General features: G+C 38.0%; 1 protein-coding gene across 5 annotated transcripts in view; it reads right to left on the bottom strand.

Moving 5' to 3' along the window:
• The window catches only part of ZNF407 (zinc finger protein 407), a 340,105-nt gene that overhangs the window by 123,736 nt on the left and 198,554 nt on the right, over positions 1–17,815 (bottom strand). For all 5 annotated transcript variants that reach the window (XM_083821922.1, XM_083821923.1, XM_083821925.1 and 2 more), the window contains 2 exons: positions 14,808–14,891; positions 6,586–6,706 (listed from right to left, as the gene is read on the bottom strand). In XM_083821922.1, coding sequence (XP_083678048.1) covers positions 6,586–6,706; positions 14,808–14,891 — 205 coding nt within the window. The remainder of the gene's footprint in view (positions 1–6,585; positions 6,707–14,807; positions 14,892–17,815) is intronic.

Below are 17,815 nucleotides of genomic sequence, written 5' to 3'. Positions count from 1 at the left end.
AAAGCTAGAGTTACCATTGCTTACAGAACTATTGATGAATTTTCATATCATAGGGAATAAGTATTATTGATTATAATAAATAAAAAAGCTGTATTACCCTTCTACTAAGCACAGTGTATTTACTATGCCATTAATTAAAAATATGGAAAGCAATCATCTTCACAAAGTAACTAGTGTATGCTGATGCTGTGCAAAAGCCACTTAAATGGGCAATTTTGTTGCGGATGTATGTCCGGTCCACATACACCTACTACTTGTGTGTGTGTTTATGATTTATTTTTTTTTAAAGAAACAGTCACGTAATCTAATAAACGTACATTTTCTCAAGTGGTCCATGCCATGACATTGTCATCTGGCAGGGAAGATGGGCAGAGCCAAGAGAGTAGCAGTTTAAGTTCTTTTGTACGCTGCCACCAACACAATTCTGCAGAATTTCAGAGAGGACTTCTCAGTCGGTGCAGACGACACGCACATCTCTCAGTGAGGGCCGTACCATTGGTTGTGTGCTCTCTAACTCCACAAGTTTCTGAATTTTAGGAACTACAGATGAAGTCGAGTCTCTTGGTTAACGTGATGGATGATTTTGCACTATCGCATTTAATTGCCATGTGAACTACCTGCTACAGCTAAGGCGGATATAAAATGTTTTATTAAGTAACAGAAGCATCATAAGTGGAATAATACTAATCGATGTTTTGTATGCCATGTATTCACTAGAATAATTAAAGTGTTTTTGCAGCTCTACTTTTTTTTCTGATTTTCTTTTTCTTTTATAGCCTTAAATGCTACAGTATATTTTATGCGAGATTAATAGAAGTATTATCAAATACTTTATCTGAATGTTTATTAAAAACTAAGAGCTGAATAATGCTCTGAGGAGTCTGCATCTGGGAACCACGCCCATGCACTGACAGAATTTCTCTCCAAACTTCCATCTTCATTTGTTTATAAGGCTGCTAGCGCAATGCACTGGATGCCCTCAGCTCCTGCTCCAGAGCACAAGGGAAGCTTAAGTGCTTCCTGAAGGCCCAGTATGCTCTATTACACACAAGCATTATTGTCCTTTGCAATTTCTTACTCGTACAAAGTATATGCATTTTTTTTTTGCCTGAGTCTGCCTTTCTGATATACAGAGAAGTGTTTTTCCATAGCGCAGTGGTGGTTGCCACTTGGCGTCCTCATCAGCCTCGCTCTCCACACGGCTGTATAACCTAGTTATTTCCTGCACATGCATATAAAACTTCACTGGTAAAAAGTGCATATTAATGCTAACATTTTAATGATAAATACACTGTTTCATCATTTTATGTAGAAGTTGCCTTAATGGCCTTTCAGTTTCGCTATGAATAAGTATATACCGTTATCTCAGCATTTAAAGCAGTCCCTAGTTATCCTTGATAAAGCCAGGGAATAGCGCACAGCTGACGCAATGATATCGAGACAACGAAAGGTTATTAAACGCACTAAAACAAACAGCGAGAAAACACTTACTTCGCACATTCTTCTGACTGGGGTGCAAATCCTAGAGTGTATTATGAACTGGTCTTTACAGCCTATGAACATATACTATAAGTCAGAGGGAAAGAGGAACTCCCTAGGGATGCTGTCCAAAAAAAGAAAAGTAGCCCCTGTGGAGTCGCTCCCCCTAAGTCATGCCGCCGCTGCTGCTGAAAATACGCAATGAATCCTTCTGCACTTGGAATTTCAGATGCCATAATCCCTTGCAGAATGTTGTCTAATTATTTTATTATGCATAATAAATGTAAAATATTTATTTTAGTTTACATAATTATATTAAAAATGTATGCTATTTATTCTCAGTCTTGTAAGGCATCCTTCACAAGTCACATACTTCACGGAAAGGTGCATTTATGGAATTCATGCTGTTTTGCTGGTCTGGCTTTGTGATTTACACAGCTTCTAAACCCTTCTTATCTCTGACTGTGGAACACCACCATTCCCCTGGATGCTGTCCTCCATTCCTTCCTTCCCCTCGCCACCACAGGTACTCCATGCAAAATTAAACCACGCAGTAGAGTCCCAGACAAGCAAGAGTCATTTTCTTTAACTGCAGCACAGGGACGGCACAGAGTATGTTAACATTATACCTGTCCCCCAGTCTCATGGTCAAAGTCGTAGCAATACTGATTCTGTAACGTGAAACTAAGCCGGCGTTCCTCCTGAGCCCTGAACTCCAACAAATTTGAATCGAAAAGCAGGGCTCTGCCTTTTGACACAGCCCTCCAAACAAAGTAATCCAAATCCGTTTTGTACTAAAACATCCCCCTCACTCACACCTTGAACATAAATTATTATTTCCCTAAGAAGCTGTGATAGCCACATGGAAAGTTAGTACTAATGATACTTGAATTTGAAGCCTAACATACAACTAAAATGAGATTCCTAATTCCAAAGGAATTCTTTACGTTAAACACAGGCTCAAAACTAGTTCTATTTCTGAAAATGCTGTATATCTGCATCTTTCACTGACATCATTGGGAATATATATAGGAGTTTAGCACTTCAGAAATCAGGTTAAATTCAGGTGCCTAAATATATTGCAGATCTAAAAGGTCTGGCCACAGAACAGACCGTTTTAGAAATTAGTTGAAGTTCACAGGCATTATTCAGCTTCACGACGTTACATGACTCTTTGCTTCTTACTGTGCCCATCACAAAATGCAAACAGTATTTTGGATGGTATTACTCTAGGATCGTGCAATCTAAAAAGTTTAGCTGCATAACACATCTTTTGTAAATGACTCAGAAATATAAAATAGGCATTGCATATATAATGCTGGTGTATGAGGCTGATTCTGTATTATAAAATTGCTGTGAACTTTAATTAGGAGCAAACGAATATTTCTGTGTGATGAAGCACAATAACGTAAGAATGGCAAAACACACTTTGATTTGAAAATGAAAATGCAAAGGAAAAATGTGCATCATTTTAAAAAATATCTAAATAGGATTAACCTAATTTTAAAATACAAATGTGAAAAAATATAGCTGAAACTTTTAACAAGCAATTTTTTATTATATATATTTTCCTTCCTTGAAAATGAATTGTATTTTAAAACCTAGACTGAAAATATAATTTCTGTTTATAATTACTAGAAGTTGTATACTGTTATATAGTGAAGCAGAAGTTCACTTATTTGTTAACAATGTACTAAAGATTTAGAAAAAAAATAAGTATCGACTATTACAAAAAGTACAAAAAGTAGAGGTGAAATATATTAGTTTTGCAAGAATATTTACTTACAATCATAAACATAGATTATAAAAGCAATTCAGTGAAATAAAATGACCAACATTTCCCATTTCCTTTTGGGAATGTGCGTGCTATTGAGAATATAAAATTTGTGCGATGGAAATGCTTATTATTCACTTGGGGAAACCACATCCATTCATGTCTTTTCCTAGTTAAGAAAAGACTTTCCCATGCTGAGTGTTAGAGGGAACAAATTCCCTTTTCTGTTGCACGCAGCCAAGATCTTTTCCCCCATGGTATCCTACAGTCTATTTCACTTTAGTTTTTGCAGCTAAGAAAAAAAAGTTATAGGTGCCTGTATAGTCACAAATGATTCAGATTTTCATAACAGTTCCTAAATTCAGATTCACTTCTTTTAATAGCCTGCCTTTCTGTACTTCTAGCTAAGGTCAACTAGCCTTTCGCTCGCTAGACAAGAGGCAAGAGGTTTTGCAAGATTCACAATTTCTTCCTGAAGAACTTAAAAGCTTGAAAGCAGTGATCTCTAAGAACATACTGAGCTGACAGGAATAATTACAACATCTTGTATTTGGAGCTTGTTTATTCGAGTGTCCCAAACTACTTTATGGAACACAGAGATCACTCCACCGATCAGTGGAAGGAGGCACGGTGATAGCACTAACAGTGCTCTGCTCCAGATCCACGCACAAGATGAGGAATATTCCTCTCGCTGAAGCTACAAAGGTCGTTAAAGAGTCTGCAGTTGCCAAGCAACACCCAGCAGCATCATCTGAAACCGCCTGGGTGAACTCAGAGCGTGCCGGCTGAGCGGGAGTCACCAAAGTGAGAACTCAAGCTCCAGGCACGGGGGTGAATTTTATCACCGGGCCAGCAGAATTTAAAATCTTGATTTCAGGTTTTCTGTAGGTGACACTCACAAGAGTAAGTACGATCTGCTGAACTGGTGTGAAGGACATGATTTACAGGGTTGCTAATACCTTTTCAGGAAAACAGGTAGCACTGGCTGAGCTGACAAGGAGGCAAGGTGTGAGTTCCTTAAAAATGTATTAAAACAAAAAGGAGAAAAAAAATGAGAGAGTTGGACAGAGCACATAAAACATATTTGCCAACAAGGCTGCCTAATATCCCAGGACAGTGGAAACTGGCAGGCACAAGCAGGACTGCTGGGCTAATAAATACAGCAGCCCCTCTGCTGGCTCCTCCGCTGCTACACAAAGTGCCTCACTGCCTCTGTGAGCTTGCAGCGGCAGCAGCACAGCTCTCATTGCTGCATCCCTGCCAGATGTTTTGCAGCTGAGCTCAGAACGAGTTTCCTGCAGAATCAAAGCTGCATCAGCTGATATCTGTAGAGCTCAGCCTCCAAAGAGTCAAAATTGGCCTATGAGGAATGGAAACTAGCATCCTGTTATTATGAAGCATTTATTTTTCAATAATATACAGGCAGGGGGTCTTAGAGATTTCTTGTTAACCCTGATAAAATTACTAAGTTATGTTTTCTTCTTTTCTAATAATATCCAATGTAATAAAATACTTGTAAAAACCTGTCATTTCTTGAAATTCCTATCCCATACAGAAAACTGTCCATCTGAAAAAAAGTATCTCCTGTCTTTCACTGCACAGGACATTAAAGTTATTTTGTCATGCTAAGCAGGGGAATTACACCCACTCATTGTGCAAGTGTAAGAAACCCCAACTGCAAACTTTGATTCATACTCACAGTGCTCCCATTCTGTAGTGTCTCCATGTCAGAAGCTCAAACCCCCTGTAACCCACCTCTCTACCTAGTTCTGTAGTAAGACCATTCCTCCTGACCATGAAAGTAGATGACCACAAGATTAAGCCTTCCCAAACATGCATCCTCAAAGAGATAAGCACTCCTTTTACCTTCATGGCTGCACAGCATGTCAAGTTATCACATATATGCTCTCACTTGCTTCAACACAGATCTTTTAACATAACCATTTTGATGAATAAAACAACACCTGTCCTTCTTAAATGACTTATCAAAGCCAATAGAAACACTCCATTTTTGAAAGAAAAAAAAGGGGGGGAGGATGCCATAAGGTAGAAGCACAGAAAGGGGAGCCACCCCCTCCAGGTTATCAAATTCATTTCTCCACAGTTCTAGGCAGTAATTTAATGGGAGCTCAGTAAGAGTTCACAGAACATTTGCTCCATATGCACAGACCAACAGAAATTTTTGTACAGAAAATGCATGATCTCTGCAGAAGCTTTCTGTACAGAAGCTTTCTTTAAAGAGGCTCATAAATACTTTGAAACCAGGTATTATGAGAGTGGCTAGCCTTTGTTATACAATCTTGTTTTAGGAAACTACATTAAAACTTATACTAAAAGAACATTACAGTTGTATGCTCAGCATTAAAAGAAAAAAAATGCTACAGTGGTATAATCAGATGGTTAACTTTCTCCTCTTGTGTGCATGCATCACAGCACATGCGTCTAATTCCATAGCCATATACCATTTATCAAATAAAATACCAATTTTTTAAAAAGTTTTTGAACGTCAACTCTTGTAAATTGCTTATGAATAACTTCTACGGATTCTTTTATAATGCACATATACAACCCACCTCACTGCAAGATATTAAAGGCTGTAGGGGATGTATGTTTAAGAAAACTAAAGAATCACTTGTGAAGCAACGTGAGATCACTATTAACCAGCCTATAATGAACAAAAGACACATAGGATGAGCACCACAAGTAATTTCACCTACCCATTCACATGGTTTCTGAGAACTTAATCTACTAACCTAGGAGGGTGGGTTTTCATAGTGTAAATGGGAGACTTTGCCATGCAACCACCCTACAGTCACTCTCACCCAATCAACTTATCTGGCAAAGAGAAGGAAAACTGAATCAGAAAAAAAAAGATGGCAGCTCTTTAACTATCTCCAGTTGCTTCCAGTTCTAATAAGTGTCTGATGAGTATTTAGGTTGCTAAGCCTTTTAGGGGACTTTTCCTTTCTTGGTGAAATGGTTGCAACTCAACCGAGAAAAATTTCAAAACAGCAACTGATTTGAAAAGGCAATGCAGATAAGCGGTCTCACCATGGAGAATTCTAACAGACACTAGAGCAGCTGTGAAACAAACACTCAACATTAGCAATGCAGTGTTACCACTAAAAGGTTTCCCATCATTTGTTTTTCTTTATAAAGTAATACCTAAATACTGAAGACTAAGTTTTTAAATTTAGCTCCTAATTTAATATGCAATTACTGCTGCCCTGATGGTGTTTTAATGGCAATATATTTTTATTGGTGACTTCAAATGAACCTCATCTGATCACCTTAACCCTTCTCTCATCATGCTTTAGTTAATGACTCATTACCTGTAGTCACACCAGGGACATCTGTAAGGCTTTTCTCCAGTATGGACACGCTTATGTCGTGTCAGATGTGATTGTGTTGTGGAAGCAAAGTTGCACTCATCACATTTGAATGGTTTCTCTCCTAGAAGGTGACAAGAGAAGATATGCATTATCAATTTTCATCAACAGAAAAGCAAAACAAATCTAAATTTCTGGCAACCCCCTTGGGACAGATTTTAGTCCATGTATATATCACAACAGCAAATGAAAAATACATTTTCAAATACAACGTATAAATTACAAAATACTACTCTTACTATGGCATATACACATCTGAAACCAGCTGACTTCCCGTGTGGTGTTATAACAGCAAAAAGGAGGAGACAGAACTGCATGAAACAGGGTAACCAAGTTACAGGGGCCTTATGTCATGAAAATATCTTCACCAGGAGAAAGGCATTCCTCTCACCCTGCATCTTCTGTTGAAGCTGGGCCCATGCACAGACTAGAAAGAAATGCTTTTGGAGACAGAAGGCGAGAAATCAGTCTGGAGCTTGCATTCAGTGCTCAGAAATGAATATATCTAGGAAGAAATTATCTTTTTTTTTTATATAATGTATCTCTGCTCCAACATTTTTCATGCATAAACTGGGACTAAGAATATGAAACAACTCAGTTCTCCATCCCCCTTCTCTTGCTTGCTATTCTTCTGTCCTTGCGAAGATTTTCTGAAAAGTGGGACAATTTCAGCAGAAAGACTCACAAGGTTAATGGGGAAAAAAGAATAGACTAAATATTTTCAGAAGACTAAAATTCAATCTCTGCAGAATGTACAACAGCACTGAAAAATTCTAGAGGACTACTAATTAAAGAAAGATAAAGATCTCTACTCTAGCTTATAAGTTGTTATGTAAAAAGAGTATTTTTCCATTCCAGTTGAGGGGTGGAGCCCTCTGAGAGCGCTAAGATAAAATCTCATGACAGATACACATACTGTGAAGCCCAGCTAAGACACCTGCATCCCATTTTTCCAACTAGTTGCACCAGAAATACTCAGTGTGGCTCAAAGGCACATATAATTACCACTTAGAGAGGAGACGGGTTTCTTTTTGTATGCAGAAGACAGAAAGCAGCTCCTAACATAGGCAATCTTGATCGTATTGTGGAAGCCTTCAGAAGTATTTATATCTTAAAGATTACATAAGGAATCAACATCCCTAACTTAAGAAGTCTAATTAAAACTGCGAGGGACAGACACCTACCTGGTAGACTGTTCAGAGGTCTAGAATAGGAGGCCTCAAAACTGAACCCTAAGTCTCTAAGGAGGCACAACCCGCAGTTTTTCAGAGTGACAGCAAGAAACCCATCACCAGCAGAAGACACATGACTAGCAAAAGGCCGCCCCCAAGCAGCCATGCCTCCAAGCCAGATTTTCCAAGCCTGCTAAAAGCACGAGACAATCAGGACTTCCAAAGGGACTTTGCCAGAATTCTGAGCAGACACAAAAATCTGCATTTCTCATTCTTGGAGACTGCTTTTTCCCCCTCTCAAGCAAAAAAAGAAACGCAGGGTCCTTGGGCCTGAAAAGCCTGTAAGGATGGACAATGGAGCGGCTTCTGAAAGCTCCATAAAGAGTTGGAATAATTGCTTCTAGCAGCTGCGGCAGAGAATTTCAGCTACTATTTTTCACTTATTGTTTCATGGGACATGGAAAGGTGAAGGGGCAGGACACAATGCAGAAGCCTCTATGCTGGACAAATTGAGACTGCTAGAAAGTATGTCTTTCTGCCCCAAATGGGGTTTTCTTGTCAGACACTGACTCTCTGCTCAGGAGAAACCGATTCTCCCAGCAGCCTGAATGGTATTGGCTTCGTCTTCAATTAAACTCTCTGGGAGGCCATAGACTCCCTAGCAACACAACCTGTTCTTGAACCGTAGATTTCCTGTGTCTGATTTATTTTACCTTCTAGCATCAAAGACAGCAACGTTCTCAAGCCCAGGTAGTAAAGCTACGGGCATTTTAGGTAGCATAGATGCTTACTTTAAATTCTTTCATTTAAAATGCATTGGAACCTTGCGAGCTCGCCCCCTTGCTAAAAAGCAGATCTGAACTAAGCGTGGATTTTTAGTTCGCCATTTGGTGGAGGACGTGTTGGGGAAGGGCTGCTGCTGTGCTGGGGCAGGGCCAGTGGAGCTGACAGATGAGTGAGGGCCCGTGGAAGCCGGGAGGGCTTGGAAAGTCCATCGTGACCAGAAGAAAAATGATAATCCTCGCCCACTGCTCCAGGAAGTTTCTCCTCAGGAAATCCTTGTGGCTAACTGCTCCTGTCAAGTGGACGATGTATAAATTTCACCTGACAGAAAATACATCACAGCAGTACCACACAACAGAAGCCAACTAAACTGGGGAAAAAAATGACTGCCTAGCGTGGCCTATAATTCTTAGCAGCTGCACAAGGGGAATAGTATTTATTTTTACTGAAAAATTAACCAGGTTGGTATGTACATTAGAAAAAAACTAAAAGATTAGGTATTTCTCTGGTTGAGGGCAGGGTTGGTCTGAAGAGCTGTAGCAGCAGTACTTTTTACTACTCATTTTCTTTTTCTTCATTATCTTCAGAAGAAAACGTTCTTTATCTGTCTTTGTGTCCCAATTTTCCTTCTCCAATCCCTGCCCCCAGACATTTCAGCCATCGAACTTCATTTGACTTTTATACTGGCTGCCATTAAACAGTCCAGAAGGATTCTCCCTCAGCCCCAGTCAAGGATCTAATTAATATAAAATTAAAATCACAGAAATCAAAAAAGCAATAATGACAGTATTTTTAAAATAATATTGCATGTAATAATTATAAAACAGCGTATCGAAAAATGTGGGAGTAAAGACAAATTCTACCTATTTAAAGATTAAAAAAAAAAAAAAAAGCCACCAGCCTTTACCAGTATGGAAAACTTCATGCCTCACCAACTCTAACTCAATCACTAACAAACCCATGAAAGAGAAGGACAGGTGCCCCAGAATGCCCTGGTGGTCAGGAAGCTCTATGGGAAAAAAAGGAAGGACACATCTTCCAAAATTAAGGAAGAAGTATCTTTGTGGGTTTTTTGTTGTTGTTGTTTTTAACATAAGCACTTTCAAAAAGCATGATCTCCAGCTATAGCATCACAAAAGAAGAAATGGCTTTGCTTTTTTGACAACAATACTGTGAGCAACCTCTGAAGTACTTTAATTGTCTAAGTCACCTGACACACAAAATTTCAGCTCCAACAAAGCTTGCGAAAGAAATCAATAAAAGGGTGAGATGGTGGGGAGCACTACTCTGTACATAACAGGCAGTTATTAAGCCGGTCAGCCTCAGCTCTGCACATTCTACTACTCTTAAAAAATCATGACTAAGGCTTTTTTTTCCTCCTGCCTCTCTGAAAATGTATCCTTCAAATTCTGCACTGATTTCTTTAAGCATCCGTCTTATCTTTTCATCCCAAATTACAGCTTTCTTTTTCTTTCTTCCTTCCTCTTTTCTCTTAAATTACCTCTTTTTAGTTCTCTGTCTTTGATGATGAGCTTTTCAGGACACAGAGCATACCTTGCTATAATCATAAATTTCTATGTGCAGTTATGTTCTCAACATATAATTTTTAGAGGAAAAATGAAATAACACAATAACAAAAATTACAAATCTTGGTGATATATGCTTACTTGTGGATGGCAAAGTGAAGATTTTATTTACAATCATGACTGTCCAGACAATTTCCACTCACAAATTATACAAAGCATTTATATGAAGATCCAGCTTTTATATAAATGAAGGAAAAAATAAATAAATCTAATGATGCCTTCAATTTAAAAGTCTTCAATGACTAATCAGAATCTTAGCAAGACGAAAGAAATCTTCCTCAAAAGGAAACCATTGCTCTAGGTCCTCTTTGTCTTTCACAGGATGTGTTACGCAGGACAGAAAGAACCTCAGAAGTTTTATTTGTCCTAAGGAATGAGTAGACCTCGAAACGTGGCCTTCTGCTTAAAGGTTACAGGTATTTTCTTCTTTTTTCCAACTATTTCTAGCTTTTGTTGAGACTGTTCCCTGGAGGGACACTTACAGGCTTGCTAACAAAGACTGAAATATATTGAAGCAAATTCTATTTGCTTTTAGTTTGGTCATCTTTTTTCGCATATAAGACATACAAAAATAACTACATCCTTAATTACTTTTTGTTTGTGTGTTTGTTTTTTATGACAAACCCAAAGGGGAGGAAAAATGATCTACTTGATAATTTCTCTTAAGCAGAGAGAAAGTTTTTAAGATACCCAGGGTTTTGGTGTCATTTATGGCTAGAAGTTTGCTTGAATTAAGTTCTACACTGTGCTGAAAATGTTGGCACAAAGTGCAATGAAAAACAACACAGATCCTCTTCAAATTTCACCTCGTGTCTTGTTGAAAAGATCGGTAAGTCGTCTTAACTGTGCTACATATTCTGTGGTATTCAACACTATTATTTTTTAAAGCTGTGGTGGGGAAGTTGAAGGGGTGAGGATACATTATACATTAAATTCAATGCTGAGTAATGTAACTACACATTAAAGTCAAAGAGCAGTTCACATGAGAAACAGAAACACAAAGTGAGTCACTCATCTGGATAAAAACACATATATTATTAAATTTTCTTTCTTTATTACATTGACCTATAAATGTCTTGAGAAGTGCAAGATTGAAATGAGTGAGCAGAACTGATCATACAGTGATCTGTATGATATAAGCCACCATCTTCAAAAAGTCATGAAAATATCTGAACAAAGACACAATCTGCCCAAGCATTTCCAGAGGTTCGGGGTAACGCCCACAGAGCTGCCGTGTACACTAAGTGTGCTTACCCTCTAACGCTCTACTACTGTAATGGACTTCTGTGATTCCCAGGAAGATGCCACCACAAACGACCTGAGAAGCAACTGTAGCCTGCTATTGTGTAAAAGATGCGGATGGGGTTTTTGCAATTTGCAGGAGTACTAACTAACATAAAAAAGGAGTTTCACACAACAGAACACAGCCTGTGACTGATCAGCACTGTTGGAATAAGCTACTTATGACAGTACAAAATGGAGGCTTACTGGGAAAAACGTAGAAGCAGCTAAAACTACTGTGATACTGAAATGAAGTCAAACAAAGAAGGAGAGCAGAACAGTAACAACAACAAAAAAATAAAATTAAGAATTGTTTTCATGTTTTTATTTCAAGCCAGAAACAATTCTATTTTCTTTTTTCTTTTTTTTCCCCCCTGTCATTTTATAGCTTATTCTGATTAAGGCAAAGTATTTAAAATACACAATGCAGCACATATGTTTCACGCATCTTTTTTGGTGGATGATTTAGAGGTTATTTACTATTTTTTATTATAAAATTCTGATAATCATTTAAATTCTTTGTAGAATTCAACTCATTCTAAATGCAGCCAACACAAAAATTTGCAACATTATTTATCTTCCTATCTTAGGGCAGGTTTTGATTTTTTTACTGGGACAAAATATGAATTAATAATCTGGTTAAAAATAATCTTGTCTAAAAAGAGAAGAAATAGAGTAAGAAGCAAGAGCATCAAAAGTCTAAGTGGCCAGTCCTACAGCCAGTTCCCCTCTTGTGTCGAATATCTATCAGAGCAGCTGAACGTTTCTCTGGGGGTGTCAGGACACCTCAGACCTTGAGGCTGGGATGAGAGGAGGCTTGTTAAGCTGGTCAAGACTCCTCAGCTACCTCTGAGGATTTGCTCATTTGCCCTTGAATCAAAGGTCTCTGACAGGTGATAGAAGTAAATCTTGGATTGGAGGATGTTCTCTGTCAGCCCCCTCGACAGTTTGTGTTACAGTAGGGAATTATTTAAGCCATTTAGACCATTTTTGATACCTATCCCTTTCAAACCTGACTGTAATTTGCTTTGGCATTCTGCTCAGGGAAAATTGTGTCAACTGGGGACACAGAAGAAAAAATACAGGTACAAAGAGGAGTGCGTGCAGCTAAGAACTGAAATAAAGTTGTGCACTGGATGAAAATACAAGGGAACCCATGTAAGTGCAACAGTGCAGACAAAGGTGGATTGTGTCATTCTCCTCGAAACAAATAGAAGCTACAGATAATTTTTCTGCTAAAGAATCATCTCTGATTGTTTGTGCCACAGAGGCAGATAAATGCCAAAAAGATAGATCCCTCTGCCTCTGAGATACTGTCCTGTATAGTATAAAGTTAATAGCAAAGTAATAACGAGCCTCCAGTCCTGACATAAAATATAAAGTTATGCCTGCTAGACGCAAGCTTCATGATCTATAACCTGTGAATCCCTGTGATCATAGCACAAAAGCCTCTACCAAACTGGCAAAAGAAGGGCAAAACGCCATCCAAAATGTGGACAGCTTTTCACGAAGAACATACCATTTTTCAGCCTAATTTTAGACATAATCCAGGAAATAATATGTTTTTCTATTAGCTTGTGGCCTATTGATACAAAACCCATAAATACATAGCCTATGATAAGGCTTTACATTTCTGATAAACTAGATATGTACTCACATAAAAGGTAAAGACAAGACGTGTAAAGACAAGCATATCCATTTGTTCCACTTTTCCATTCCGAAATCATTGTTTACTATCTGTGTGGCTGCACTGAGTCCTACACATAGACATGATCCCCGTGTACCACATGGCAGGCCAATAAAAAACAAAAGATAGTTCCCATCCAATTGATAACTATGATTTATTTCTACTAAAAATGAAATAAAATAATTTTCATTCTCAGTCCAGATTTGGTAAACTTCAGCGAACGTGTGAAAATTCTTCAAAGTTCCAGAAAAATGGACACTATTAGTTACAACTGAAGCACACAACTTTTATTCCAGTGGTTACAATTGCTCATTACCATTCATGGACTGTTTTACTACAAAACCTATTATACTTAAATGCTTCTTCTTGGACATTTTAAAAATACAAACATCTTGCAGTGAATAGGAACTGACTGTGGCAGTACTGTATGGCAAATGTACATTCCTTGCTATCAGAAGAAAAATTCAGAAGTATGACTAGAATTACAGGCAAAATTTGGCCTTTCATAGTTTATATACAGAGCAAATCCTTTCAAAAGTACTTCCAGATCAGCACCAAAATCCCCGCCTTTCTGCAAGCATCAGACGTCCTCCAAATATGGTTGCCTTAATAAACTGAAAACGGGGTAAAAAGAATGGCTTCAGGCTCTCAAGAAAGACAGTAGCTGCTCTCCAGGAAATTAAGCATTTTGATGGTAAATGTCCTGAATTAGGATTATTCAGGGATAGAATAAAATCTCCCACAGAGATTCCTTTGAAAAATCCATGGAAAATTCATGATATAACTACAGCTTCTAATTTGTTAGCTATTTTTTCCACTGTACGTTAGACAATGGTCACTTAACTCACACAGCAATTCCTAATACTATATTATTCTCATGCTAGTCAGTAAAACAAAAACTGCAGTGGTTTAAGCAGTGATGCTTCTGCCCCTGTTTGAACAAAATCTATTCAAATAATCAAATACTTACTAGGAACTGCTAAAAACCACAATTAGGGTAAAATGTATTAATAAATGTTTAATACTTACACTTTTTCTGGTCTTCTGAAGCTAAGAACCAATTTAATTTTATCTGATATTAAATTTTTATAACAAGGTGGTAGGAAAGCTTTACTAATTCTGGGAGATAAATCCTGCTTTACATGCTAACAGTGTGGTAACTTTTAAAGTAGCATCTATTAATTACAAACTATCTTAAAATTACGAAAGGGCAAATGAAACAACACTAGCTTTCAACATTGTCTCACTCCAAAATAATGGATTAATCTATATGTAGTCTCTAACTTTCACCCAGGGACATTCTAGCAGACTCTTGCAAAATCTTCACAGTAGGTAATCTATTTGGGCCTTGGAAAAAAAAATAGTATACTTAGTGTTCATTTAAAGAAGAAAACCAGTCTTTACAATTCTACTTTCTTTAGAAAAAACACCAAAAATACCCCAAAAAGCAATTACTCAAACTCACAGCTAACATATTTGATGCAGACCTTGGGCACACAGATTCTACAAAAATGAAAAAAAAAAAAAGGCAAAGTAAACAGTGAGCCAATGTATTATTTGTGCTGTAATGTGCTATTTGACTTGCTTTACTCCCCAGCGTAGAGGGACTGCCTTGCTGGAGAAAATATACCAAGGAGTAAAGACAGTTTTACTGACCTGTGTGTTGCCTCCGATGCTTGGTGAGGGCATGACGTGTCCCGCCGGCAAAGCCACAAAGGTCACAGAGGAACGACTTCTCGCCTGTTGCAACAATAAACAGATGAGGGACTGCGGAGGTCACAGATCATTAAAACATATCTATCAAGGCTTTCAGGGTTACTAATTCCTCCAATCAAATGTTTCCATGTAAATATGTCAAATGGGAATGAAATTACCACTGCGGTTTATTGACTGTGATAAAATCTGAAAAGCACCACTGAACATAATTACATACTTGTCAGACCCATAAAAATTAGCTTTATTATCAATGGAATGGTTTTGTACAACTTCATTTCTGTTAGATGTCTTCCAGATGGGGCTGCTTTATGCACTTGAACAGTTTTTATGCATATCCTGATTTTTTACAATTCCCATACATCTGGCCTTTCTGTGCTGAGTAAAGATTGCCTGGAAAAAAAGTTAATATACTGTATATATGATTCTGCTTAAATAAAATATATTGAATTTACTAACAAATTAAGGATACTGAGAAATTTTCAACAGACTAGATCACAGTCATCTTTAGTTACCTTCTCTTTATTAATAAGTATTAAATTATTTTCTTGAATGTATTGAAGAGCCCAAGCAACAATAAAAGCCACATTATTCAATACCAGTGGCAATTCAGTACTGTTTATGTTTCTAAAGTTTTCATGACATAAAGAAAACAGGTCTGGGGATTGCTACTGAAATTGCAGCAGAACTCGTATTGTTCATCTTCAAATGACAATTCTTCATTCCAAACCTCTGGAACAATTTGAGACATTTTGGCAAGCTCACTACTCATTAAAAGTGTGTAAATGCTCCCTTTATTTTTTTATTTTTTTTAAATAGAAGCTAAGATTTCACCCTGTTGGCTATAAATATGGTCTATCATTTCACAGCAATATTTTTACTCAGAATGTACTAACATGCAAGGCAGTTTCATCCCATAAAGGCCACGTGGAAGTTCATTATGGATTAATACTGCTAGCCTCAGATACGGACTCAATAACCTCAGATAAGACTGAAATTAAAAAAGTATTTTTTAGAAAAGAGTCACGTTAGTCCTTTGGAGCCAAATTGTCTCCTTTCACAGCAACGCTGGAGAGGGGGCCTGTGGGGGATGACGCTGAATTCATTGAAATTAAGAGTCTCCTTCAGATTCTTCCCTGTGGGGAAGGAAATTCGGTTTCTACAAGAGATGCCTGGGTTAAGAGGTCAAGTGTCACATTGCCATGTCCTCCTGTGAAGATGGAGGGGTGGAAACCTCCACATCGTTTATTCCCACATAACCAGCCTCGCTAACACACGGACCTTCAGGAGAAGCACTGTGTCTTCGGGCAGCATTAATATAAGCAAGAGACCATCCCATGAGTGGGTTGGCTCCCCGGGCAGCACCACAGGGACCGGCTGCTCTCTCCAACCCACCGCTACCTCGAGCCAGGCCCACGGGCACCCCAGCTCCCTGCCCTACTCAGCACGGCACAGGAGTCTGGGGCCACGTGCTGTGGGGAGGGATGCAATTCCTTCCAGACTTCCAAGACGGCCTGAACCCTGCGCTAAAATGGGATCTTAAAAACTCTGATTCACCTCTACCAGGTAGCTAGGCTACGAAATATGATCGGCACACATTAATTTTCACTTCAAAATGGGGTGAACTATGTGTCATCGTTCTGTGGACCCAAATCTGATCGTGAAAACTACAGATGGAAATTTTCACAGAATCATAGAATTGTACAGGCTTTGGGGCTTTTCTGAAAATTTCCATCGATGAGAGTATCACCAGACTTTATTTAGGTACAAAACACTTTTGGTGCCCCCTTTCATGTGTCAATTCTAGCCATCAGTGATTATAACAGATTAAAACTCGAAACAGGAAAAGCAGAATGAAAATCCATACTAATAATCGCTATCTGGTTCACATGAAAAATGCATACATCCTAACTGATATAACAAATTCTGAATTTTACTGTAAAATGTTCATCAGTAATATTATTACTGAGGTAATGCGCAATTGTTACAATAGAGATTCCTGCATAATCTTTTTTCCTTTTTTTTAAATCAGATCTTCACCGTGTAGCACTTCAGTTCATCAAAATATCAAAGAAAAGGAATAGAAGGACTATACGTATTGCTTAATTATAATTAAATATTAATTTAATTAATTAATCGATTTTAAGTATAAATCTTTCTAACTAGCTCTAATGCCTAACACCCCAGCATAAAATTCACACTTTTAAGTTAAATGCTGTTCCATGCCTACCAAGAAATTGTTCATCATCTATATATTGTCATAAATTAGCTCATGTTGTGTTTAACATCTCAGAGCAGACTTCAGTATGGCCTGCAGCTTCCTACACTAATGAGGACGCAGAGTACCCATAGCGTCTTCGCAAGCCTACGAATTTACCGGGTATTTTATATTTGGGCTTTTGGAACAGCTTTCTGAGCCACAGAGAAATGATTCTCAACCAAACAACAGCTTTAAAACAGGGAAATCGATCCATCCTATGAAATTATATGCCAGTTAAATATTCCACACTCCTCTAGGTTGGATATGGGGGCTCTCATGCAGGCACAACATTTGAGCAAGTCACTGAGGCTCTGGATCTGAAAATACCAGAGTGAAGGAGATTTGGCCCCTTTTTTTTTTAATCCTAGGAACGGAGGTGATGCATTTAATTTCCTGCAACATCCATTTTTAGACATATTAACAAAATAATTACCTTATTTGTGTGTGTATGTATCACGGTATATGCACAAATACATATATCCACACAAACACACACAGAAAACTTCATTACCTGTGACTTTAAGTTCAACTGTGCAGTATTTCTTAGCCTTGAAACTTGAAGTGGGTTGAATCCCTCATATCCAAACACAATATTTCATTTGATATTATGGGCATGTATTGATACACAGATGCATTTTACATTCCTCTGGACGTGCTTAACAATTTTATCATTCCCACTTCAGAATTTGCG

This window comes from Anser anser, assembly GCF_964211835.1.
Source record: "Anser anser genome assembly, chromosome: 2".
Taxonomy (NCBI): domain Eukaryota; kingdom Metazoa; phylum Chordata; class Aves; order Anseriformes; family Anatidae; genus Anser; species Anser anser.
This window is presented reverse-complemented; position numbering and strand designations above follow the sequence as displayed.